This window comes from Podarcis cretensis (assembly GCF_951804945.1).
Source record: "Podarcis cretensis genome assembly, chromosome: 6".
Lineage (NCBI taxonomy): Eukaryota > Metazoa > Chordata > Lepidosauria > Squamata > Lacertidae > Podarcis > Podarcis cretensis.
The window spans coordinates 22,339,540-22,367,185 of NC_137175.1; the positions used below are offsets into that span (position 1 = coordinate 22,339,540).

The 27,646-nt window shown below is 44.1% G+C and overlaps 1 protein-coding gene across 2 annotated transcripts in view; it reads right to left on the minus strand.

The window, feature by feature from the left end:
* EYA2 (EYA transcriptional coactivator and phosphatase 2) overlaps positions 1 to 27,646 on the minus strand; it is a 133,739-nt gene that overhangs the window by 58,672 nt on the left and 47,421 nt on the right. For both annotated transcript variants that reach the window (XM_079979451.1, XM_079979452.1), the window contains exons 3-5: positions 22,023 to 22,071; positions 20,626 to 20,768; positions 12,045 to 12,161 (exon numbers count right to left, since the gene is read on the minus strand). In XM_079979451.1, coding sequence (XP_079835577.1) covers positions 12,045 to 12,161; positions 20,626 to 20,768; positions 22,023 to 22,071 — 309 coding nt within the window. The remainder of the gene's footprint in view (positions 1 to 12,044; positions 12,162 to 20,625; positions 20,769 to 22,022; positions 22,072 to 27,646) is intronic.

Here is a 27,646-nt window from a genome sequence, read left to right on the forward strand (position 1 = left end):
GCAAGTTGGCATATAATTGGTTCCCAGAAGGTCTCTCATTCTGGCACCCACTTTATTTTAGAGTGTGCAAATTTATATCCCATTACCTACACAGGGACCCAAAGGTAAAAGGGTAGGTAAGAAAACTAGATACATGTTATTACATTTTACATATTGTTACATGCATGTCTCAGCTTTCTCACATGATGGAACTCTGTGGCCAACATCTGGCTGCAGTATTTTACATCAGCCTAGATGCTGTTTCAAGGTCATGCCTTGGGATTTCTGCTCAGTTACTCCCCTACAGAAGTCAGGCCTTACCTGTTTATTTAGATTCATTTTAGGGCTGGCATGCACATGCATTTACATAACTTTTATATGAAATAGTTTTGGTTTATTTTGCCTACAGACCATAAACATAAAATACAGTACAGAATTATTTAAACAAATGCAGCTGAGAAAAAACAAAATATACATGCACATAAATTGTGCCTTTTAAAATAAAGCCAAGAATAATCAGAAACAGTACGTACACACACACACACACACACACACACACACACACAATTTTTTTGGCTCAGAATTCATCTTCCCTTTAATAATTGTGGTCTAGTCTTGATGTTTACAGCAAGGAATTTGACTATATTTTCTGTAATCTCAGGGTTGGGGCCTACCATTCACTACTGAAACAAGTAAGTCAACTGAGTTCCCATGTACATAACTTGATTTTTCATCACTCACAGCTCAGCATGTAAATGAACTAAAAAGAAAAGCATTGGTGTTTGAGTTGTAACAGGTGATAGGAACATTCTGTCTGATGGCTTGTTTATGCACCCAACTAATCTCTTGATGGTTCAGAGGTTATGAATGTACCGCAAGGGAGAGATTGCCTTAAGTCTTCCTGATTACAATGCTAGAACTTCTATCCCACATTCTACTGTTCTGTTTACACTGCATTACCTGTTGCATTCTGGAACTGGTTTTTTTTTTTTTAAAAAAATCAACATACCATCACATTGTGCTAAATTACAAATGACGAGAAAGAACTGTATGACAGAATTTCAGCTCCAAATTTCATCCTATGAAATCACGATGCTAAAAACGCCTGTAAACAGATTTGTTCCGGAAGCAAATGAACATGGAAATGAAAGCCAAGCTTCCAACAGTTTTCCAGAAGTGGCATTCCAATCATGTGACAGATCATATAGAATGTGGAAATTATTGTATAAGCAGAATAAAGTCCTGTCTGAATGCAGTCTGAGTCGGACCTACAACAATATTGTCTACTTCAGCTGGCTGAGGATCTCAAGCAAGTAAGTTTCCCAGTCTGCCACCTGAGATCCTTGCAAGAAGGGAAGCCACGGATTGACCTTCATGGACTTTTCTCCAAGCCACACATGTGTTCTGCTTTAGAATCATGAACCAACCACAAACCTATATAGCCTTTTCCTTTCATGCCAGGAGTCAACACCATTTTTCTCATCTGCCGTTGGTAATTGTTCTAACATAGTAGATCACTTCTATCTTTTTTTAAAATAAAAAATAACATTTCATTATATTTTCATGCTGCAAATACAATAATGTGCCAATTTTGCTGAGCAAAGCACACACCTTCCTTCTGTGTTACTGTGAAGGTACATCAAATCTGACATTCCTGCTGCGTGGTTTAAATATATTCTATGTTAAATCACATCCTGAAAATGTCAGAACTGATGTACCTTCACAGTAACATCAGTTACTATCCTACCCCCAACAACACTGACAAGTTCCTGTACTTGTCATATCTCACCATTTATTCAGAAGAACATTCGGAAGGTTCTTTGCTATACTTAAAATGCCTGGCAGGCAAATGTTTCCAGCAGTGTAAATATATTCTATGAGATGATGCTACGAGATCGAGAGGTTAAGAGCTCAACAAAATAACCTACCACCAACAATACTCTGGTGGCTTGTTAAGGTTCAGAATCATGTAGCAATGCCTCCATTTACTGAGCAAGAAAGAACATAAAATGTTATGTGGCTGTCAGTGGGGGAAACTTCAACTTGAAAGCAACCTGCGAAAGCAGAAGGTAACTGAACCCATATGCAGGGCATGCCTTGTCATATTGCTCGACTGTCTGCCATTTGGCATAATGATCCCTTCCAATAAGCTCAGCATGTATTCCTGTCTGGAAGGGTTTGAAAACTGCTGTAAAGGGCACCTTATAAAAAAAGAGAGATCTAGATAGAACAAAGGGCTTTGCTGCTGCTGCTGCTGCTGCTGCTGCTGCACTGAATTATGGCGCAGTGGGCTTTAACTTCCACAGAAGAACATTGTGCATTAATGTCTCTCAAACCCTGCACTCAAAAGACCTGCCCTCCCCACCCCAAAAAACAACACTTAAAGGCTGGCAGCACATAAAAGCAGCTGTAAATTTGTACAATCTTGCCCAGGAAGCACCTCTCCATGGCTGACCCATTGTTTTTTAATTTGTGGCTGAGTGACTAGTAACGACAACAAAAGCAATTCACCGTGTTATTATTTATATTTATTACTCTGCATGGCGCATTGCAAACGAGAACCGGACGCTGTATTGAGGAACTTACACTCCAAGGTTTTTAGACAGGGGAGGCAAAAGAGGAAGGAGGTGGAAGTAGGGATAAACAGAAGGAGAATATGTGTTTATTTCATCCCACATGGCTAATTTCACAGCCAGGCACCATTTATTTATTGACTTAAAGTATTTTCACCCCACCCTTCAGCTGAGTAGGCTCTCACTGTGGCTTATATAGCATAACATCAATAAAAACAAGACAGTCCCTGCCTGCATAATCTAAAAGGCATGGCACAAAAGGAAAAAGGGATGTAGAGGGAAGAGGCGTCAGGAGCTGGAGCCAAGTGTAGGTCAGCAATCAAAGAAAAACACAGTGTCAGTGAAGTTAACTCTTTATTCAAGAAACCGAAACAGTGCAGGCCTGGTGACCCTGGCAACTCTTCCCAGTAGGTCTTGTTCCAACATGGCAGTTGCGAGGCTGAAGCGCCCTGCCTTCCCACCACTTCCTAAGCCTCCTCATCTCCAGTGTCTTTCCCAAACAGTCACAAACTGTGCCAGCACATAACCCCGCTCTGCTCTGCTCATTTCTCTGTGTCTTCTAGGAGACCAGGGGGGAGGGGAGCTGTTTGCAGCAGGAGGGGGAGACTGCTTGGCTTCCTGAGCAGCCTGCCGCTTTGTCTCCTCTCTCCCCTCCAGCTTCTGTCTCGGAGTCTGAACTGCCCTCTGCCACAGACTCTTCCTGCTCACCATACCCTGTTACCTCAGCTGCTTCCAACACCTCCTCCTCCCAGCCTGCTCCTTCTTCTCCTTCTGAGCACCACTAACACTGTAATTACTAATTGCTAATCTATGGTGCTGCTTTTGAATTATGGTGCTGGAGGAGACTCTTGAGAGTCCCATGGACTGCAAGAAGATCAAACCTCTCCATTCTGAAGGAAATCAGCCCTGAGTGCTCACTGGAAGGACAGATCGTGAAGCTGAGGCTCCAATACTTTGGCTTCCTCATGAGAAGAGAAGACTCCCTGGAAAAGACCCTGATGTTGGGAAAGATGGAGGGCACAAGGAGAAGGGGACGACAGAGGACAAGATGGTTGGACAGTGTTCTCGAAGCTACCAGCATGAGTTTGACCAAACTGCGGGAGGCAGTGGAAGACAGGAGTGCCTGGCGTGCTCTGGTCCATGGGGTCACGAAGAGTCAGACACAACTAAACGACTAAACAACAACAACAAAATCTATGGTGCAGCCACACTTGGATTGCTGTGTTCAGTTCTGGTGGCCACACCTCAACAAGGAGAATCAAATTGATCAGGGGGCTGGAGTAACTTCTCTATGAGGAACATTTGCAGTGTTTGGGTCTACTTGGTTTAGGAGGAAAATGAGTAAAGTAGGAGTGTATGCAATTATGTACCGTGTACAGAAAGTGGATAGAGATCCGTACAAGAACCTGGAGTCACGGAATGAATTTGAAGGGTTGGAGATTCAGTGAAGATAAATCACACAATCACACAGTTCATTGTTTAAACTATGGAATTTGCATCCTCAACATATCGTGATGGCAAGAGCAAAGGGCCCATGACCCTGAATACCAGTTCCTGAGAATTACAAATGTAGAGAGCACTGTTGCCCCCAAGTCCTGCTTGTGGGTTTACCAGAAGCACCCAGTTGGACACCGTGGGAAAAAGAACCAGAGGGACTTTTTCATCTGTCCAGCAGGACTTTTTATATGCACACATAAAGCCAGTTCTGCTGAACTGTGGCCATAATTCATAACTGCAGGCTGCAGAGTGGAAGTGTGCCCTGTTATATCCTTGCTTGTTTTTAAAACTGATTAAAGGCAGTTTGAACGGGCGGTGGCAAGAAAACTGCAACACAAGTTTTTAGATGTATATTTCCCTTGTATATTTGGAATGTTATGTCTCTGGATTTACTTTTGCTGCAGCTGCCAGCTTGGAAGCCATTCTGGGTAATTCAATTCTGCTAATGGAAATTGGTTCCCGTCCCATAATGTATTGATTCAAGGTTCTTGGTGTTTAAAAGAGAAAGATGAATTTCACGTGTGAGAAGTTTTACGCATGTATCTTTCTCTTGGCTATCACGTTTCCAGCGCACTCCATTCCGGCCATATGTGCGAATAAGAGACAGCTGCTCACTACAGACAGAATCTAGAATTCCATTTTCTCTTATAAGGGGAGCTACTGCTTTCTGCTCTGTTGTTGTGGTTGGTGAGCTAGCTTGGTCCAATACAAAACACAGAAGGCCTGTGCTCCATATCGACTCTCTCCCAACAGAAATGGCAAATACTTTAAAATGCTGGTTTGCTTGTGTGAAATTTGCTAAGGACCAACAGGCCTGTCTCTGCGCAAAGGAACACAAATACAATCAGAAATGGCAATGGAAACCAGCAGAACATAACCAGGGCATTCTTGCTGAATTACAGTTTATCAGGCAGTGTGACATAGTGGTTGGAGTGTTGGCCTGGGAGACCAGGGTTCCAATCCCCACAGAGCCATGAAGTTTGCTGGGAGATCTTGGCCCAGTCACAGTTTCTTGACCTAACTTACCTCATAGAGTTGTTATGAGGATAAAATTGGGGCAGGCCAAGGGGGTGGGGGGTGGGGAAGAAGAACCATGTCTATGACCTTGAGCTCTTTGGAGAGAACGTGGGATATAAATCAATGTAATAAAAATATAAACAAAACTGTCAATTGTGGCTTTAATTAATATTATGGTTTGTTTTCAAAATCACACTATGCGTCTGAGTTAGCCTACCAGCACAAGGACGTTTTCGTTAGTACTGATACGGCCTTGTTAACTGGTCACTGTAGTCATTTTGATCTCAGGTAATCATCACTGTCCATTCATTTTGCATTTTATTTCCCCGTGAATTAACTCTTTGATATTCTGCCTCCCCACCGAGCTTGCCAATTCAGAACTGCACTTCCTGGATTTGATGAAGTGTATCTTCCGACATCTGATGAAGTCGTTACTCTGTGAGATGCCACAAGACTCTTATTCCTGCTAAGGGCTAGTCCTCACTTGTATTATTGATGTGGCAATTATAGTTATCATTTAATAGCTTGAGGGTGTTACAAATAGCAGGGGAGCAAAAATCCCCATATCAACCAATGGTAAATAAACCTCATGCATCAGCCTCTTACATTAACTATACATACATGTGAACTTAACTCTACTTCTAAGGCAATGAAGTACATATAAAACTTAACATTGTTTTGGATTAGGAAGGCAGAGCATCCGGATTCCTTGCAAATGAGACCAGTGTGTGAAAGTTTAAGGTAACTAAAAAGAGCTGAAACATATACCTGTGCAGTACAAGCTGATGAATGCCTCAGAACTAGCATTGCTCCAAGCTTTACTCATAATACCAAAGATGTGAAGAATTTAAATCTATTTTTAATGCTAAAGGACAAATGCCAACTTAGGTTATCAATATAGTGTCAACAGGAGCAAAACACTGATTGGTTCAATGAAGTAAGACTGCACCTTACATACAAACCATTGTCAGACACAATGCTAAACCATTGTTTAGTGTGACATAAAGAGCAAAGGTGAGCAGGGGCTGGTACATAACACTTTCTCCCCTATTCATAGGAGCAATGGACTGCTGGGGGATGTACAGTGGTGCCCCGCAAGATGAATGCCTCGCAAGATGAAAAACCCACTAGACGAAAGGGTTTTCCGTTTTGGAGGCGCTTCGCAAGACGAATTTCCCTATGGGCTTGCTTCGCAAGACGAAAATGTCTTGCAAGTTTTTCCGACTTTTTTCCCCTCCCCCCCTTTTTCTAAGCCGCTTATCCGCTTATCCGCTAAGCCGCTAAAAGCCACTAAACCGCTAATAGCGCTAATCCGCTAATCCGCTAATGGGCTTGCTTCGCAAGGCGAAAAAACCGCTAGACGAAGAGACTCGTGGAACGGATTCTTTTCGTCTTGCGAGGCACCACTGTAATGGTTTGTATGCTGAGAGAGGTAGTGTACTTTTTTGTGAAGCAGGGCTTTGTAGCCCCTCTATCACATGCCCCCTATGCAGTTTAACAAAACCTCCTCCTACTTTGTTTTTGACCAGGTTGAAGACACGATTTGACCCCCTCCCAATGTTTCTGGGGGAAAACCTTACATAGCTTTATATGCTGTAGGAAAGAATTAACAATGCAAAGTCAGAGAGGGCTGTGAAGAGGTTCCAGGGGGCAGGAAAGGTGAGCTAAGCTACACAGTCCCAGTAGACAGAACTGAAGGCTGGGTTGGCTAAAAAGCAGCCTATAAATAGCAATGTAAATAATGTAAATTCAGCAAGAAAGAATGCCAAAAGCGGCTCAGAGGTGCAGCAGAAGGCTGAGGGAAAGAATGTGTCAGTAAACTGAGAAAAGGAGGGATCAATAAGAAAAGACCCCAGGGACCAGAAGAAGATGTGTGGTGCTGGTTGGAACATAAAGCAGCCTGGGGACAATAGACCGGGGCAGTAAGGCGGCTGGTTGTGGATTTATGTCCACAAACGGAATTGAAATAAATCAACAGCGCCTTCTGTTTATCACCACGTCCTCAGTTTGGTTTCTCAAATGGAAGGCTATTTGAACAATGGAATACCCATACAACAAAAATGTTTGCATACGATGCAGATGTTAACCATGTTCACAGATTTCAGATACATGCTGTTAGTTTAGGCCTCATGTTTGCTGTGGTCTTTTGTCCTCCTCATTCAATGGCTGCCCACCCTCCTCCCGTCAGCCTAAGGCAGATCCCAACCACATGTCCAAATCTTCACTCTTGGGTGACATCCAATTACAACTAAGGCAGTGCCGACAACACTGCTACTACAACGGCCAACGCAGCAGTATGTAAGCCCCGCTCCCTCAAGGAGACACAGCAACATAAGGCTGCTGACCAACCTTTGTGTTCTCTGCCCTGCAGGTCTCCCTTACCCCAGAGCCTCTTCACACTGGCTTTTAAACCAAAGTGCATTTTGCACAGGCAGCCCTGTGTTCTGTAGCCCTTGAAGAAAGGGGCCTTTGCTTTTCAAGAGGAACTGATATTTATATTGTTTAAAATGTGAGGTCTGCGCCATTCTGAGAGGGGGAAGGCCTTTCCCAGCCTGACTGAGTTCGCTGTGGTATGGAGCACAGTCCTGCCACCACAGTTTTAGACTGAAACTAATGCAAACCAGCTGTGAGAGGGAATCTCCGGGAAAAAAGGGGACAACTAATTTTCTATGGAGGTTTTAGTTTTATGAAGCTTAAGCATCTCGGTGACAGTAAGCCAAGCACAGCCTCTCCGTCTCCTGCACTTTCCACGATGTTAGAGGAATCTAATGTTTATAATGTGCAGGGGTAATTTACATTTCTCAAGGAAGTGCTGGGAATTATACCACCAGAGCACATAAGCAAGTTTCAGAGGCAAGAACCTCAAGGGAATGCATGTAACAAAATACCAAAGCCTGTGTCAGTGAAACATCCAGTCATTACTGCTAATGTGTGCCATAAATATTGGGAGACGTTCTTAAACATGTACAAGTAGATTTATGCTGAATGTTCACATTAAGCAATGCGCACCCCACAAACCCCTGACATGGATTTATGCGTGTGATAGATGTTTCTTCACCTATGATCTTCCTTACCGTTCCCCCACCTCACAAACCATGCCAAAAATCTAGGTACTTTGTGCCAATGGCCACAGGCCAACATGCTACAACAGTGAAACTTTTGTTGAGGTGAGGCACAGACTCAAGTTATCAACCTGCCAGTATTAGCTGAGCTTTTCAAGATTGGTCCACCTGAAACATGCACTGAATGCGGTTAGGGAGCATGCTCAAACCTGGCTATCAGGGTTAGTAGCGTTACGGTTTCAAAACATGCCACCATACTTCTACAATGGGCTTCCTAAGTTTCCTACTGGTGCTAGAAGTTCAGGGTCTGGGTTTTATCATCGTTTTCGTAGTCTCTATGTTCCCCACACCACTGAAGCTATTTTTAAAAATGGGGATTAGATAAGACTGACCACTCTCACAATGTGATGACAAAGAAAATAAAGGCTTTCCCTAACTTTTATTACCCTGTTCACAAACAACCACACACAAATAACTATCACAGAGAATGGCATGTGGCTTTCCACCTTCCATTTTGCTATTAACGTCACCTTCCACAAACATCCTTTTTGAAAACATAATTGTTGAACCAAAGGACTGGATCCAGAGGTGCCCTCCCATTTGGAGAAGAGCAGTTTTTATGCTACACACGAGAGAAAAATTAAAACTAAATTCAAATATATTTGGCGTGTGCAACTGGCTGTGCAACCTCCTGTACAAGCAGAATCATGAGAACTGTTTCATAATTTCTTACAGTCCTGTGAGAATTCTTAAGAGCTTGCAAGACAGTGCTAGTGGCTAGTATTTTCCTGCTGCTCACAACCCTGTTTGGATCCAAAGCACAAGGGCCCCTTCCAGACGTCCTATTTATGGTGCTTTCATGATTATTTGTGCCCATGATGGTATCAGGACAGTTATACATAACCCCAGTTTCAAAACTTTGTGTGCCTACATCAGTTTTGTGGGGGTACATACTGCTTCAGTCTCAACCAGTGCATGTCCTGTAGCTTCCAAATCCTGTAACTTTTTGCATCACATTATTTTCTGTGGTGCTGCACAGCACTTTTGTTGTGCTATAAAGCAAAAATGCAACAATGCAGTAACACTGGAGAAGTACTGCAGAACAACTGATAAAGTGGAATCAGCCAGCAAAACACAACACCATAAAACAAACAGCACGAAGTGGCTCAGAGCTGAAAAGCAGCAAAAGAGCATAAAGTCCTTGTTAGTAATGTCATTTAAATAATGCAGACAGAGGCCAGAGAGAAAATAAATCCGGATAATACTTTACTGAAGAAAGTGAACAGTGAAGCGTACAATTTTGAGGTGAAAGGAGCAGAGAAGCTTTGTCTTTCTTATTTCAGGCTTGTTCATAGGAGGCAAACATTCAACCAAAGATACAAAGGAAAACTTCCTCAGAACTTCACATCCAATCAGGCCATGTGCTATCTCAGCAAACATTATGTCACTATGCCTGGTTGCTGAGCAACACCACCTGCACCCCTCCTGGCTAGCTGACTTTAGCACTAATAAAAACTCTTCAGTTTCACACGAAATGATCTCTGCTGTTGTGCATCCAGCCACCCCACGTCCCTTGACTGGATAGGGCTAGCCACTTCTTAGCCCCAAGCATAGGCGCCGACTCCATGGGGCCTGAGGGGGCCCGAGCCCCCTCAAAAATTCGTTTGGGGGGGCTCTGCCCCCCCAATAATTTAAGAAAAACAAAGCCACTCCTGATCTAGAGAGGGGGTGGGGTTGCGGGCTCTCGACCCATCAACAATCTTGCGGGGCTGGCGTCAGCCCCGCGAGAAGCGGGGATTCCCCCTAGCTCATTAATATTCACCGCCCACGGCGGCAGCCAATCGGCTGCCGCAAAGGGCGGGCCCTCACAGGTTCACTTAAGGTCGGGGCAGCCCAGGGCTCGCCCCTTTCGTTCCCCCAGCAGCAGCGGTTTGGAGGTCTTGGGCCCCCCCCAATATTTTTTATAAGTCGGCGCCCCTGGCCCCAAGCCATATGCCGTGGTACCTCAGGTTACAAACACCTTGGGTTACAAACACTTCGGGTTACAGACTCCGCTAACCCGGAAGTAGTACCTCGGGTTAAGAACTTTACCTCAGGATGAGAACAGAAATCGCATGGCGGCGGTGCAGTGGCAGCGGGAGGCCCCATTAGCTAAAGTGGTACCTCAGGTTAAGAATGGTTTCAGGTTAAGAACGGACCTCCGGAACGAATTAAGTTCTTAACCCGAGGTACCACTGTACAAACTCTGCACCACCATAAGCCACGTGCAGAAAGCATCTGCGTTACGTTAAGGAGTCAGCGGTACAAAGAAGCACAGGCAACTTGAGCAAGCGTGCCAAGCTACATGCTACAGGGAACACCAAAACACCCAAGGCAATTCATGCCTTTCCTTGGTTTGAGAGGTCAAGTTTAAGGAGCACCTCAAATTGATTAGATGGGCACAGGGGATCGCTACTGCTTTCACAGCTGTTCCAGCACGTCACATCAAGACTCTCTGCTGGGTGGCTGACAAGACCAATCAAAATAAAGCTACGGGGCCCTAAAAGGTGTCACTAAATCCATGCATGGGAAAAGAGTCCTTGCTTTCCGTTTAAGTGGCTTACGGAAGGCGGGGTGAGAGAAAGAATCCTGGCCCCCCCTCCCAGGTGTACTAAGTGTGGGAAAGTTCTAAGAACACATTCCTCAGTAGCAACTAAGGAAGGAAGGTCCCAAGCATCCCATGCAGAGCTTTCACCAGCACTTTGGAAAGGTAAATAAACCCCAGAGATGAAGAGCTAGTTAAAAAAACGGGGAGGGGCAGCTTTCTCCTCTCTTGAACAGCTAAAGGAAACTTGTTTTTGATCGGAAAAGAAGCTGGGAGTCTCTGGACAGTGTTCCAAGCTTAAAAGGAGCTGCCTCATTTATTTATTTATTTTAAATTACAAGCACCAACGAAATAACATTCAGCGAGTGCCTATAATCCCAAGGGAGAGACAAAACTGACATTGAAGGTTACTTGCCTGCACGGAGCTCTTTGAATGCATACATCTTAAATATAAATTGCACAGAGGCAGGGAGGAATAGCCACATAGCATTTTTCAAGCATCAGCATTGCGTACGAAAAAGAAAAAGTCCCTCGAGTAAACAGAACGGACATCTTCCACCCCAAATTGGCAGAGAAAGTTGACGTAAGAGATTAGATATGAAAGCATTTTGAAAATAAGCACAGCAATGTGCAATTTCTCAAAATGATGTAGGAAATCCAGAAACTGAGAGTTGCTTGTGTCCATTTCAAGGCTTGGAGTAGCACTAGAAGGTAGGAAGGAAACACAACTCATTAGGGATGGGTGGCAGGAGGCAAATAACCTTTCATCTGCCCAACAAAGGACCCTGCCACTCTCGCTACAGTATGCTGCTTTGATTTATGTGCTCGCCTGCTGAGTTTAGAAACCAAAGGTAAGCCTAGTGGGTAGGATGGGGGAGACGGCACACCTGGTTTCAGGAATACATATCTACCAAGGTAACATCTGAAGGATGAGGATAAACAATATTAAAAGTAGTCTTTGCTAGAAAAGTAAGAAGGAAATTTTACATTAGCGAGTAAAATAAATTCTGCCAGGTATATCATCTAGTTCTTACTTATTACACCATTTCTTGCATCTCATCCTATGCTGAGTTAGGTACTCATTTCAATTAATAGCCTGTTCTGCTGTAAACTCACCTAATTCTGCAACTATTAGGGCAGATTACATTATCAGTAAAATACAGCATCAAGACACAATTGGGTGGGTGGGGGAGGAAATGGTCTTGTCCCAAACACGCAGACCATAGCTTGCAAAATAAACCAGGCACGTTAGTATTCCACATCAGTACACGACAAAAATTGGAACTGTTTGATGCTGCAACAAACTGCACAGCTATGTAAAGCCATACTGACCATGCATCTGGTAGGTGTAGGGGGCCTGTCCTGAGGTTGCGGTGCTGAAGCTAGAGCCATAGCTAAGGAACCCACTCTGCCCCGGCGAATGGCTCAGGCTGTCTTCTGTCTTGATGCCTTAGGAGGACAGAGGGGAAAAACCAAAGTTACTACTATGAAGCTTCTGTCAAAACACACGCAAACATTCAGTGCATTAAGGATTTATTTTCTTTGACTGGGCTGTATCGTGAAAATGGGACGTGAAAATCGTGAAAATGGGATGCAGGTGGCGCTGTGGGTTAAACCACAGAGCCTAGGACTTGCCGATCAGAAGGTCGGCAGTTCGAATCCCTGCAACGGGGTGAGCTCCCATTGCTCGGTCCCTGCTCCTGCCCACCTAGCAGTTTGAAAGCACGTCAAAGTGCAAGTAGGTAAATATGTACCGCTCCGGCGGGAAAGTAAATGGCGTTTCCGTGTGCTGCTCTGGTTCGCCAGAAGTGGCTTAGTCATGCTGGCCACATGACCCGGAAGCTGTCTGCGGACAAACGCCAGCTCCCTTGGCCTATACAGTGAGATGAGCGCACAACCCCAGAGTCGGTCACGACTGGACCTAATGGTCAGGGGTACATTTACCTTTACCTTTATTGTGAAAATACGAGGTAGTGGTTGCATTTCCATCTTACTCTTCTTGTAGAGAAGTCAGGGCTGCATAACCCATTTTATACTACAAACTCTGTGTGGTAGGTGATGTTGATTGGGCAAGGTCAGCCAAGGGGATCCACGACTGAAAGGGGGAACTGAATCCTTCGCACTCCCAATCCAACACTCCAAGCCCACCTTCCGCAGTCTGGCAGGGGCTGATGGGAGTATAGTCTAAGTTAACATGTACAGGGCACCATGTTGGCCTCCCCAGGTCTAGCCACTATATCACACTGACACTTCCAGTGCAAGAGCATCTTCTTGCAAATTTCTGGGTGTCTTTCCCCCCACATGCTCCCACATGTATTTGCATGGAAAAAATACATGGTGACAAAACAAAGACTAAACTGATGCGAATGTTGGGCAGATTTACGTACAAGCCTGGCTGAATAACACTGTTTACGTTTCTTATACTTACTTTTTGTCTAATGTAAAGGGAAAGATATTGTTTATTTTTTCACATTTGTATCCCACCTTTTCTACAAAGGGCTCTCAGAGCACCCTATGTACTTTCCCCCTAACCCAAATAATCTTCTCAACAAGGCTGTGAGGTCAGCTTCATGGCTGACCAGGGAGTGGAGTGCTCTTAATGGACTTCTGCTTCAGTCCCATAACTGCATTCTATGACATACACAATTGCTAGGTCAACAAGAACGGCCATGCCATAGACTATTACAGTTCTCAAGAAAATGTACTTTAACATTTGTCTAGTGAAGACTGAAACTGTTCTCAATTTGCTGACAGAGTTATGGCATCACAGTTTACTTTCCCCAGCTACAGCTGAAGAAGTCAGTGCTTTTTTCCCCCTTAAAAAAAAAATGTTTAGGGGTACTCTCATTTTCCTACTCATATTTGAAATACTGCCCCTCAATAAGCCAAACTTAAGATTCACAATATATTTAGGGGTATGTGTACCCCTATGTCCCCCCTCCCCAGAAAAAAAGCACTGGAAGAAGTGAACATCTTTTGAACTTGGTTTTCACTCTCTCTTGCCTTTTTTTAAAAACTGCTGCTGAAACCTGGGAGCCCTTCAAATCCTGTCAGGATATAAAGTGATCAACCTGATGGCTTTTAAGAGGAACAAAGAGCCAGAGGCTCTGTTTCTCCAGCTACTTTTCCTGAGCTGGAATTTCACTGTGTCTCTTTCCTGATCAATCCTCTGCCACTTTTTGTAGGTCACACAACACAGTAGGCTTTTTGAGGACGAGAACCTTCCAGTCTTCCATTTGGATGACAGATGAGGGAGATTGCTGAGGCATTCCACAGGTGGATGAAGCCCCCATAGGCCCACTTGACTGCTTCGATCAACAGAATTGGCACTGCTACAGGTAGCACATGAGATTACCCCACATGTGCCCACTCACCTGCTTCGATCGGCGGAATTGGCATTACTGCCAGGTGCCACATAGTACCTGTTCCACATTTGTAATAATTTGATTGCTTAGTGTGGAAGCTCCTACACTTTGGAACTCCTTGCCTATTGAGATCAAGCAGGCATCTTCACAGTACCCTTTTTGGTGTCTGCTAAAGCATTCCTGTTTAGACAAGTCTACCCAGATGTATATAAAGTTTAGGTAGTTTTGATCTGTTTTAGTAAGTTGACTTTTGTATGTTAGGATTGTGAATTGTTCTTGGTTTTACTGTTTTGTCTTTTGTAAACTGCTTTGAGATTTGTTTTTTGTTTTTACAATCAAGCAGTGTATAAACTTTATAAAATAAATAAGCAAATTCCAACCTGGATTTCTATGACTGCCCAAGAGCTGAGGAGAGTGTATGTGTATGTGTTGGTATTGGGAGAAATGTGTGTATGTCTCTTGATGGGCTGTGAGGTTTTTGGTAGTTCGAGTCCCTGGGTGTCCTGATGAATGACTTTGATTGGGAAATGGATGGGGTTAGTGATCTTGCTTCATTCGAGGCTTTCCAATACCATCAGCCATGGCATCTCCAATGGGTTAGGATTGGCGGGTACAGTACTGTCTTACAGAGGTTCTGCTGCTCCCTGGAGTACATGTTTTAGAGCAGGTATGGCCAAACCTGGCCCTCCAGCTGTTTTGGGACTACAATTCCCATCATCCTTGACCACTGGTCCTGTCAGCTAGGGATGATGGAAGTTGGTAGTCCCAAAACAGCTGGAGGGCCAAGTATGGCCATGCCTGTTTTAGAGGGTAGCCCTGGGTGACTAGACCTCAGCACCCTGGCTGTTAAGCTGCATTGAGCTGCAGAATTTAATTCTAACCCCAATCCTGTTCAATATATTTAGGAAGTCATTTGACGCAGTCACCAGGGGATAGGGAGTGCACTATCATCAATATGCTGATGGCACCCAGCTCTACTTCTGTTTCCGCTGCGTCTGGTGTGGCTGCGCATGTGCTGAGTCAGTGCTTGGATGCCGTGGCCATGGTGGGCTGGATGTGGGCCAGTAAGTTTAAGCTGAATCCTGACAAGGCAGAAATCTTTCCTAAAGAATGCTCTGATTGCAGACACTATAAGTGGCGCCGCTGAGCAACATCAGAATGCAGGGGCTCATAACACAGTCTTCTTTACCTCCAATCCTACCCACCAGTAATCTGGCAGGGGAGCACATGTCACAGTAACCTCTTAAGTTTAAAAATGGTTGGTGGTCCGTCATGCCCCAGGGTGCAGTTCAGATCCTCTACATTCTCTAGGAAGGAAAGCGAGCTCATACAAACTCCATGCAGCTGGATGTTTACATGATGCAGAGAAGTTCACACTCATTATGTGGGGATGGATCAACCTGCACCTCTCTCCTGCAAACTGCATTACGTCTTGGAATCAGTGAGAGTGGGGCACATCTCACTGGGAGCCACGTATGAGCTCAGAGCTAGTAGTAAAACTGTCCCCCTTAGCTTTTTTGCAGCCATTTGGAAATTAGAAAAAGAACTTCAACAGAATAACCAGAGGTGCATTATCTTAACAGTAACACCCCATGCCAAAAGCAAGCCAATTTGCTTGGGCAGCTAGGAGTGATTATATGCTATTATGTCAGGCTCCATTGCTGCTGTCCGATTTTAACTTTCATGGGTACACACGCAGAGAAATGGCTTCTCATGACATCTGTATTCTGATTACAATCAGCAACATGCATGCAAGCACTCAACCCGTTGCAGCCCTGGCCACAGTTAATCTTCAGTGACATGCTTTTTCAGGAAGTCTGTTGTCAGACAGAGAAATAACTTGGCACCCAATTAATTTCCACGTACTTCTCCGTTTTGTCTACGAACCTGGGATAGTTTTATTTTCGAGCCAGAAAAACAATAGTACTTCATTGTTCTTGGTTGACTGCCAGGTGGGATTTTTCAAAATCTAGAGTATCACATGGAGAACTAGCCAGCCTGGGGGGGAGGGGGAGGGGGGAAGAGGGGAGACCATTGTTCGGAAGATGCAAAATAGGTAATCTACAGGATTTATAAACAGCATGTGGGGCTGACTCATGTATGCCCTGAAGACAGCAGCCAGTAGCCAATGGCCTGGTTTTCACCTGCTGTTAACAATGGCAACTGTTCAGCATTTGTCTTGGCTTCTAACCAGCTAATACAACACATAAACGAGATCTAGGAAACCAAACCTAAAGATTTCTCTGCTTGCCTTGTTAGAGTTTAGTGTTATAAACGCAGGTCTCTATGCCTGGAGATGTTCACATCCGGCAAATCAGGCATTTTTATTTTTTTTAAGTAAGGGATGGTGATATAAAATTGACATTTACCCCAAACATTCTTTAAGTCATGAGATGCAATGGATGATAAAGGAATTAAGACTCTGAGAAAGACTTGCAAAAACAAGCCTCAAATATTACGTTTCTGTTATCTGATGTGGACTGCGATGGCCTTCTCATAAACAATACCCAAAAGAACTAGACTTTAATTTTTGGTGTTGTTGTTAATAAATGGAATGTACAGATCACCCTTATCAGAAGAGACATTGAATGACTCCTGCATTCCGCATCCCATTCAGGATGCATCAGGAACGAAATTCATTTCTTACATCATTCGTGAAAGCACTCTTATGCTTTCAAAAGCATCAGCGAGAGGTTCAGGGGCCTAGAATATATAATACATTTTGAATTTCTGAATGAGTTACTGCTTCCCACGATGCCCTACAGAATCTGTCCTGCGAAAGCCACGCGGGGAATTTGCCTCAGACGTTAACTCTGAATTCAGATATCTGGGACCTATGCATAGTACTTGGTACCAGTTGCTGGAAACCATAGGAGAGGAAAATACTCTTGTGCTCAAGTCCTATTTGCAGACTTCCCACTGACATCTGGTTAGCCACTGTGAAAGCTAGATGGGCCATTGGCCTCATTCAGCAGACCCTTCTTACATTCTTATGACTTAACATGTAGTCCAATGGAGCCTGGATAGTTTAGCTGGTTAGAACGTGGTGCTGATAACGCCAAGGTTGCAGGTTCAATTCCTGCGTAGTCCTGCGTTGCAGGGGGGTTGGACTAGATGATTCTTCTAGGTCCTTTCCAACTCCGCAATTCTGTGATTCCATGTACATAGTAAATGGAATTTGTTGGGTTTACATGTTTTTTTACGCCTGATCCTGGCTCCAGTTCCCAATAAGCAAAAAATAAGTATCTTTCTGGTGAAGCCGTAAATGAAAGCCCACATCGTTCCAACGTTCTTCTAAACCATGGTTTCGACCGATCACAAATGAGCTGCAGTAAGCCTCAGGGTTATGCACACCTCCTCCCCTTCTCTTCCTTCCTGCATTCAAGAAGTCAAAAGCCTTTGTGCTCACTTTTGACTGAAGTACGATTTCCCCCTAGGAACACTGTTTTATTCCAACTCTCTTTAGTTTAAAGTTAACCAAAATATCAAAACCATGGTTTGGCTCTTTCAAAATACCAAAATATTATCTAATAAAAACATCTAAGTTGGAAACAGTGAGACTGTACACAGAGGAAAACAAAGGATGATGTATTTGCTTAAAAAAAACCCAACCTATAAATAAGTGAAAGCAGAAGCTTTTGCCTCTCTTCCTCTCTCAGTCAAAAGAGACAAGTAGAAGATTGCGTGTACCAGAGGCACCGCAGTTTGGAGATGGTCCAAGTGGGATCCAAGTCTTTTGAGCTTCTAAGTAAGTAAAGCTCAGGTGTCTTTCATGTGTTAAGTGAAGCATGTTGTCCAGCATTAACCCCCAGCACCCAGTGAGCACGCAGGAACCTTGCCTGTTATTATCACATGTGTGTGTGCTAGTCCTCCCATGTACTCATTTACAGTGGTACCTTGGGTTACATACGCTTCAGGTTACAGATTCCGCTAACCCAGAAATAGCACCTCGGGTTAAGAACTTTGCTTCAGGATGAGAACACGGCACGGCAGCAGCGGGAGGCCCCATTAGCTAAAGTGGTGCTTCAGGTTAAGAACAGTTTCAGGTTAAGAACTGACCTTTGGAACGAATTAAGTCCTTAACCCAAGGTACCAGTGTATTGTTTTTATTATTATGTCATGCATCTTGTGTTTTTATGTTGTAAAAACCACCCGTGGATGAAGCTTGTTATACAGGCAGCGACTATTTTAGGCGCATCAGATATGTGCATGACTGCAAATGAGCGCATTGCACCAAACCAGGAAGTGACCCCAAAACATCACAGAAATGGTCAGGGCAGGGGCAGAACGGTGCGCCTGAAGCTTTTTTCCAATAGTGTTTCACTAATACATGCGGTGCCTTGAAACATAACCCCTGCGTAAATTGGGAGTTGCCTGCATAAATTAACTAAATAATAATAATAATACTCATCCCCCCCTTTGTTTCTTTCCCACTGCTAGACTGCATAATGCATTATGACCCAGAATCCTCATCCTGAGTCCGCTGGTTGCTCAGGTATCGCACCAGTTCTCCTGCATGGTAATCTCCAGTTATTCAGTACTAGCCAAGTTCTGATCTACTCAAAGTTTGTGTGCTTGGATCAGATCATGCAAATGCTACTTCCAGCTATGACAACAAACAGCAAAAGTCTACAAGAAGTGTTTTAGATGCTGGTTCAGTGTTTTGTCTTCCATTTCCACTCTTCTGAACTGCTACTGCAAGTACTAATTTTACTACACCCAAAGTTATTTTATCATGCAGTGCATTCCACATTCCAGCTTTTTGGCTGTTTCTGTGATTTTGTCTTAAACCCCCCCCCCCCACACACACACACTATGCCCTTTACACGCTGAAAAAATCATGCACATTACTCCACGAACGGGAAGTTCCACTGAGAAAACAAAAGGAGATCTCAGCCTTCCAAATACATCTAACACAATCTCTGTTTGTACAGGATGAAGCATGGCTGTTCTATGCTGTGAGCACACAGGCTCTCAGCTGCTGAAAACAGTAAGGCAGGGTCTCAAAACAAACATCTGCTCTCTATTAATTTTGCTACACTGTATGTCTGAAAATGCACACTGCATGTGTATGTAAAATATAAGTAGTGCCATCATCTAGACTAGAGTTTGCTGTGCTTTATATAGAATCTCTATATAGAATCATATAATTGTAGAGTTGGAAGGGACCTTGGGGGATCATCCAGCCCAACCCCCCGCAATGCAGGAATATGCAGCTGTCCCACTCCAGGCACAGATCTCTTGGCTAGCCAACTACTGAACAAATTATTATTATTATTATTATTTATACCCTGCCCATCTGGCTGGGTTTCCCCAGCCACTCTGGGCGGCTTCCAACAAAATAATAAAATACAGTGGTCTGTTAAACATTAAAAACTTCCCTAAACTGGGCTGCCTTCAGATGTCTTCTAAAAGTCTGGTAGTTGTTCTTCTCTTTGACATCTGGTGGGAGGGCTTCCACAGGGCGGGTGCCACTACCAAGAAGGCCCTCTGCCTGGTTACCTGTAACTTCTCGCAGTGAGGGAACCGCCAGAAGGCCCTTGGAGCTGGACCTCAGTGTCCGGGCAGAACGATGGGGGTGGAGACACTCCTTCAGGTATACTGGACCGAGGCCATTTAGGGCTTTAAAGGTCAGCACCAATACTTTGAATTGTGCTCGGAATACGTCCCCCAGTAACTCAGATTACAAATATTCCATGCCACCAGTATCCCATACCACTACTTAACAGGGAATGGGGACCAATTTGTCTAACCCTACCCTCTTAACATGCAAGAACGTCTTCCTTAAATAAGCTGATCGACCACCTATGCTTCAGAGCATATGTGTTGACATAGTCAGAAGATACTGTCTGCTTCCCCCTTCAGCTTAATAGCAGTAACTGATGGCACCCTGCATTTTGATTTTTCTTCTCCTAGTCCTTATACCAAGATAATGTTTGTTCTGTGTCTCTTTTCAGATGATCTGACCCATGCATTCAGTGAAAGGTGAAAGAGATCTAACCAATGGCCATGCTTCAAACATCACTCACAGCACCCTCTGGCAATGCGACCAGTGTTCATGCATGCACACACAAGGTACAGTACAGTGGTACTTTGGGTTACATACGCTTCAGGTTACAGACTCTGCTAACCCAGAAATATTACCTCAGGTTAAGAACTTTGCTTCAGGATGAAGTGGTCTTCAGGTTAAGAACAGTTTCAGGTTAAGAATGAACCTCCGGAACGAATTAAGTACTTAACCTGAGGTACCACTGTACAGCTGAATGTGCTTCTCTGCTCTACTGAACGACAGAGAAAGACTTATGCACTTCAACCAATGAAACAGCCACCCTAACAGCTGCTGATACTCTTGAAAAATTACAGTTGTTGTCCGGACATTTGTAAAATGAAGCAAGCACCTATAAACCAGAGGTGAGGAACAGACAGTGGTGCCAACTAACATCTAGGCAGCCACAACTCCCATTAGGTTTCCAACCCAGCTCTACACAACATGTACTGTAGTTTCTTATTACTGAAAATAAAAATGAAACAGCTAGCGCACTACTCACTGTAGGAAGGTATTCCATAAGGTTGGCCCGGCGGTGGATATGCAGTATAACCAGAGGTTTGCTGGATTCCTGCACTATACTGAGTCTGTCCATATGTGGCCATCGTTGGAAAAGATGGGACTGTTACTATATGGGGATAATGCCTATTCAAAAGAAAGAGGGAGAAATTAGGACAAACCATGGATGACTTCGACAGTGAACTTCTAGTTGACTTGAAAATTTATATATAGTATTCTGCTAAAGCATGCTTTTAAACGATTATTTCAAATCACTCCTTTCTGAACAATCAAAGGAACTGCAGCAAGCCTATGGGGTATGTCCCCCTTGCCTGAAACCACGGGGGAACTGTTTCTAGTCAGTATAAGACTGTACTGAGCTAAATAGTTGTGATATAATGCAACCCTGCTTTTTTGCAGTACACGTTCATGCTTGCTTTTTGCAAAATTTGACGCGATTGTTATTGTAACACTAAAAACAGCTCAGCTCAGACATCATGCAAAACCATGGTTTGTGACTGCTAACCATGGTTTGGATTCCAAACCATGAACTGGGCTTCCAAGCACACCCCTTGGCTTTCATGCGAACATCATGACTGCTGAGTAACACAGGAGCATCAATTTAGAGGAATTCTCTTCTATGTGAACGAGAAGAAAGGGGAATGTTTCTTCTAATCTGGTGTTGGCTATAATGTGCCGGCAATATTGAAAAACAAAAGTATTATTTTTCAGAGTTATTATGCAGATTTGTACACATGTTTAAGGCTGCAAGCTTAACCTTACTTACCTGGGAGCAAGCCCCACTGAATTAAATAGAGCTTAGGTAAAGGTACCCCTGCCCGTACGGGACAGTCTTGACAGACTCTAGGGTTGTGCGCTCATCTCACTCTAGAGGCCGGGAGCCAGTGCTGTCCGGAGACACTTCCGGGTCACATGGCCAGCGTGACAAAGCTGCTCTGGCGAACCGGCACCAGAGCAGCACACGGAAACGCAGTTTACCTTCCCGCTATAAAGCGGTACCTATTTATCTACTTGCACTTAAGGGTGCTTTCGAACTGCTAGGTGGGCAGGAGCTGGGACCGAACGACGGGAGCTCACCCCGCCGCGGGGATTCAAACCGCCAACCATGCAATCGGCAAGTCCTAGGCGCTGAGGTTTTACCCACAGCGCCACCCGCGTCCTGGTGCTTACTTTTGAGTAAACATGGTTAGGGTTGTGCTGTAATCAACTAGCGGCACAAATCTAGGCATGTCTACTCAGAAGCAAGTCCTGCTGAGTTCAGTTGGACTTACTTCAAGGTAAGCTTAAGATTACAGCCTAAGAGTTCTTATTCTTGGTGAAAACCCTAGAAATAATACACTTATTTTGACAGCAATCACAGATTCAGTCAGGCACTCTTACTTTGTAGTGTAGAGGTGCAGAGAACGCTGAGGCGCAGCTTTGGAGTTGCCTACAAAAGAGAATTAACACAATAAATAATATCAACTATACTTTCCAGTGGAACAGCCTCCTTAGTCTGCAGCAATTAAAACAACAGAGACTCTTGCAGTACATTATAAACAAGTGGAATAAATTTTCATTGACTACAGTCTATGAATGCACGAAGAGCAGATATCTGTGGATATCTATCACTGTGCTTCATGCACTGTGTGGGCTCAGGGAGTGGGGACTCTAAATTGTGGTTAGAAGGGAAGGGAAGAAAGCTACATTGACCTGAGTTATTTTCATGTGGAGTGACTTCAGCAGCCTATGCCATGAAAGCAATGCGACGCATGAAAGACTTCAAATTCTGGATGATTGGTCCCGAAATAAAGGAAGTACCAAAAGCTAGGAGGAAAGTGAAGGATATCCTGGGTCCATGCTCCTTTCAGGAAGGTGACACACTGATAGAAAATCAACATTTGGCAAGCCATTTAGCAAAACCAGAAAGGAGAAAGTGCCAGGATAACAAAGAAGCATTTTCAAGGGAAGCAGAACTTCACTGGGTCACTGGTGTCCGATGACCTTCATCCAAGAACCACAAAGAATCTCACAAGGGAAACCTCAGAACCCCTAGTTAACCTATTTTACAACTCATGGGAGGCTGGTAGGGCCATACCACCCCTCTCCAGCAACTGTACTCATGACTACTAGTATTTGTAGCTCAAAAGCCAAATATATTTATCAGGATGCATATGTTCAGATTGATTTTTGGTTTCTAGCCTTTAGCATCCATTGCCACATTGATTTGCATCTTTACTATGCAATGTAAGGGCTAGAAGCTAAGGAAACCCAGCCAGATGGGCATGGTATAAATTATTATTATTAATTATTATTATGTATTTACAATATATTCCTTTAAAATCTAGATACTTTCACCATGAGCAACAGCACCACCTAATACTGGATCCATAGCAACCTATTATTATTATTAAAAATGTGTCTTCTTCTCTTCTTTGGGGATCACTCCTAGCCTAGTAAGATTGTCTTCCATAAACACGGTTTTAACAATGAAACAATAAAAATAACAATTATAATGTGCCCTATGCCCATAGATCTCAGGGCGGTTCACAATATAAAAATACAATATTGCAAGCTACTGCATGGGGGCAGGAGTCTTTTGAAGTGTCAGTCAAGGCCAGAAATCAAATTTTGCATTCTTCGCCTTGCGTGAGGTGAGAGTGGGAATGTGACAGCTGAGTCCCCTTCATCGTGTTGTCAGTTCCACCACCCACTACATGTTGGAGGAAGAACACTGGCAGTGGGGAGGGAGCCTGCTGTACGTGTGAAACCTTGGTGCAATGTAGAACTCCGCGCAATGAACGTTTATAGATGTTTGCGCAATTCTAATCGCATGGTGGAACTGAACACCAAAACAGCCTTAGGAGGGGAAGACATTCCCACGCTGTGTGAGGTCCAGAGAACCCCCATCAAACAGAGTCATTCCAGAAGGTGTTATGTGGAACACAGCATTGTAACATATCTGAAAACAGAAGGTTCTGCACCTTCTTGCACACATTAAAGGAAAAATATGTACACATTACTGTGCTCTCAATAGTATGAGGCGAGTGAACAATGACCGAGCAGGATGTGCCCCCATAGCCAGAAGAGGACTGTCCTCATTAGGAAGTCGTCTAAGATGAGACAACCTTCAGTTTATTCAGCAATTCATAAGATAGTGAATTAAACATCTCCGGCATGTTTTATTTAATGAAATATGCAAATACATTGAAAATATAAAGAAAGAATCCTATGGGTTCACGTAATATTGTTATTCTGTAAAGCCTGCGAGAACATTTCCAAAATATCTGGCGCATGTTTCTGCAGAGGATTTCTGTATACTTTGCTCATTCTGACATGAAAATTATTCTCTGAGTATGATTTCATTCCCCTTTGATGCTTTAATGTCTTTTTATCATTACTTGGAATTAAACAGTGCCTCACCTATAGAAATCCATCAGTTATCAGTTAGCCTTTCATTTTTCAGTGTGAGAGCAAAGTTCCTGGACTGAATGACCAGAATATACTAAAATTTCACATGTCTCTCATTTCCATCAGTCCTCTTCAGGCGGGGGCATGTGGGCTTGAAGAGGGGAGGGGTCAGGGACATGCATACAACAGTCCCACATGTGCAAGCTCAACTTCAGGCCTTAATGTGTTGAGAGGAAAGGTCTGAAAGAAGATTCCAAATGCCTTATTAGGGTTCCCAGCACACTAACCTCATCGTACTTTGAATCCTTTCTCAGGCATTGATATCAGATAGGCTGGAGTGGAGCTGTTGTGAATGGGGAAACTGAGGCCAGGGCTTGTGCGCACACCCCTGTGTTTGATTCACACAATACAGAATCCAATGTTATGAATAGGCTATTGCATTATTCGCTCTCTATTCTCTGCGCTCACCTTTTGTTTAACTTTATTAAGTATAAAACAAAAATACAACTTCAGTAACCGATAGAGATACATCCCCTTAACCAAGAAGTATAATATTTTTTTAAAAAAAGTTTCATATGGAAAACCAATAAGATAAAGCACAGAATACGAAATAAAAGCTTACAATCTTACTAAATATGTGAATTTAAATTGTAAATGTTTTAGCCAATTTACTGATCAAGCCCATTTAGCATTAGCATGGATCAATTTTCGATGTTATTTAAATTGGCAATTGCTTCATCTTTTTATACCTGATCAGCCTCTGATTTCTGTTGTTGTTGCCATATCCATCTTTATTTATTCATAATCCCTTTCAGCTATTTTAATTTCAACAAAACATTTCTAAAAAGTTTTTTAAAATGATTTTTTTTTTTACTCCATAGCACTGTTTAGCAGTTCAATACCTCATGCAATTAAAATTCTGCAAGGCTGTTTGTCTTTTTTAGGGGGGAGAATAAGTCTGTGATTGCTGCCACACACCCTTGTTGTGTCCCTTAGGGTCTGGGTCTGTATAGGCTCTGCCTGTACGATTTAGAACCCTAATCATGCCGGGTTCTAAAACCACATGGGGAACCCACACAAATATAGCAAGCAGCCCGCTTCAGACATTCCACCCCAGTGCATGGATGGCATCAGGGTTGGGTACTGGGGACTACAATGGCCGGGGGGTGGGGGTGGGGTGGGAGTGGGTATACCTTTGCTTTCCTGGTCCACACAATTGTGGACTGGAACAGTGCAATGCAGAGGTAGGTGGGAGGAAAGATTAAAATGTTCCATTTCCTGGTTCTGCACCAGTTTGGGGCTCTGCACTAACCTCTGAGGAAGACGAAAAAGCAAACACAACACCCCCAGGCTATGCATTAAATGCAACTGGTGTAGTTTGACCCTCAGAAAACCCATGGGGTCCTACTGGGAGGCACAGCTTCTCCAGCTCACATCCTAGCATCTGGCAAGGTTTGCCTCTGGCACCTCCAAGAGCCTGCCTGCTAAGCGTCCCAGAAGCCCCAAGAAAGATGCTGCAAGCGAAGGGTTAATCACTACAGTTAATAAGCTAGTGCCTTCTGCCAGCCGCGCTCCAAAAGGAAGATTGCCGAGGCCGGACCGCAGCAAACAATAGCTGGAATTGTACTAGCGAAAACTAGTTCAGCGGCATCATCCGCCAATAATTTTAAAAACAGATTTAAACATTCTCTCCCCACCCCCCCTTCTTCTTCATACTGTCCAAGTGAAGGGAGAAGATGGGAATTGGGAAAGGCAGATAATTTTCCATCCCCTAACCTCAACTACCAAAAGAATGCACCCCTCAGTACCTGCCAAGTTGGAAACTTCAGACCACAGATTTGACAGTGTGTGAGAGGGGTGTGTGTGGGGGGGGGAATAAGCATTCTGCAATGATAACAGTGTCAGCATCTGCTTTTCGCTCTTTAAAACACCAAAGCAGCGACAGCAGCACACCCTCCAACACTTCACGGGTGAAAAGAAGGGGACCACTCCTTGCACGAATTGTGCGTTCCCCACTCCCGAATTACACACTGCGAGAAAGGCAGCGGCGAGCAGGTATAGGGATGTTTAAGCCAACAATGGATCCAGCTACACACAACAGGACAGATGAAAACTGAAACGCTTTCATCAGTATTTTACAAGCTGGAAAGAAGAGGAAGGTGTGGATAACAATGAAGCAGTGCACTCAGATTTTGTTTTTAGGCGCATGTGTCTTTGCATGCACGTGAACACACTGAGATTTAACATTTAGAGACCTGCAGTAAGGGAACTAAAACTGAGGAACCACTAGTGCATGGAGGTCAACATGCCTTTTCCAAAAAGGCATGCAAACGTGTCCCCCAAAATAAAAGTTAGGACCTGTGTATTACCAGGGGAAAGAGAACTACAAAATCGGAACCATTCCTTGTAAATAGGGACATTTGGAGCGGGTGGCGCTGTGGTCTAAACCAATGAGCCTCTTGGGCTTGTCAATCGCAAGGTCGGTGGTTCGAATCTCTGCAACGTGGTGAGCTCCCATTGTTCTGTCCCAGCTCCTGCCAATCCTAGTAGTTTGAAAGCATGCCAGTGTGAGTAGATAAATAGGTACCACTGTGGTGGGAAGGTAAACAACGTGTCCATGCACTCTGGCTTCCATCACAGTGTTCGGTTGCACCAGTAGCGATTTAGTCATGCTGGCCACATGACCCGGAAAGCTGTCTGTGGACAAATGCTGGCTCCCTCGGCCTGAAAGCGAGATGAGCGCCGCACCCATAGTCACCTTTGACTGGACTTAACCATCCAGGGGTCCTTTAAAGGTAAAGGGACCCCTGACCATTAGGTCCAGTCGTGGGCGACTCTGGGGTTGTGGTGCTCATCTCGCCTTATTGGCTGAGGGAGCCGGCGTACAGCTTCCGGGTCATGTGGCCAGCATGACTAAGCCACTTCTGGTGAACCAAAGCAGCACACAGAAATGCCGTTTACCTTCCCACCGGAGTGGTACCTATTTATCTACTTGCACTTTGTGATTTCGAACTGCCAGGTTGGCAGGAGCAGGGACCGAACAATGGGAGCTCACCCTGTCATGGGGATTCAAACCGCTGACCTTCTGATCAGCAAGTCCTAGGCTCTGTGGTTTAACCCACAGCGCCACCTGCGTCATCCAGGGGTCTTACCTTATAAAGCCCAAGGCCCAAATCGGAAAGATTAGGACCAAGGTGAGCAAAATACACTCTTCAAGCCCATTTCCTTTCTAAGTTCAATTAGAAAATATAAAAGAATCTAGGTGGCAATCCTGTCATTAAAGATGCAAGTAGGTCAGATAGGAGAAAACGGCCACAAGCCAGGGTAGTATCAAAACAGACAGACCCACACCTAGCATGTGCAACCAGGAAAGCACTTTGAAGCTGGTCTATCAATTGCTCACATCCATGCTGACTATTCTGACACTGCTGCTTCCTCTAAGTGCTTCAAAAGGTACAAGGAAACAAAAGCAACATTGAAAATAACCCTTATTGGACCAATGGTTCATCTTGGCGCACTGTTGTCAACCCCAAATGTTAGCACCACTGCAGTACCTGGGTTGATTTCCTTCCCTTCCTTGTATTTTAAAAGGAAATGCTATGGGAAAGAAGAGA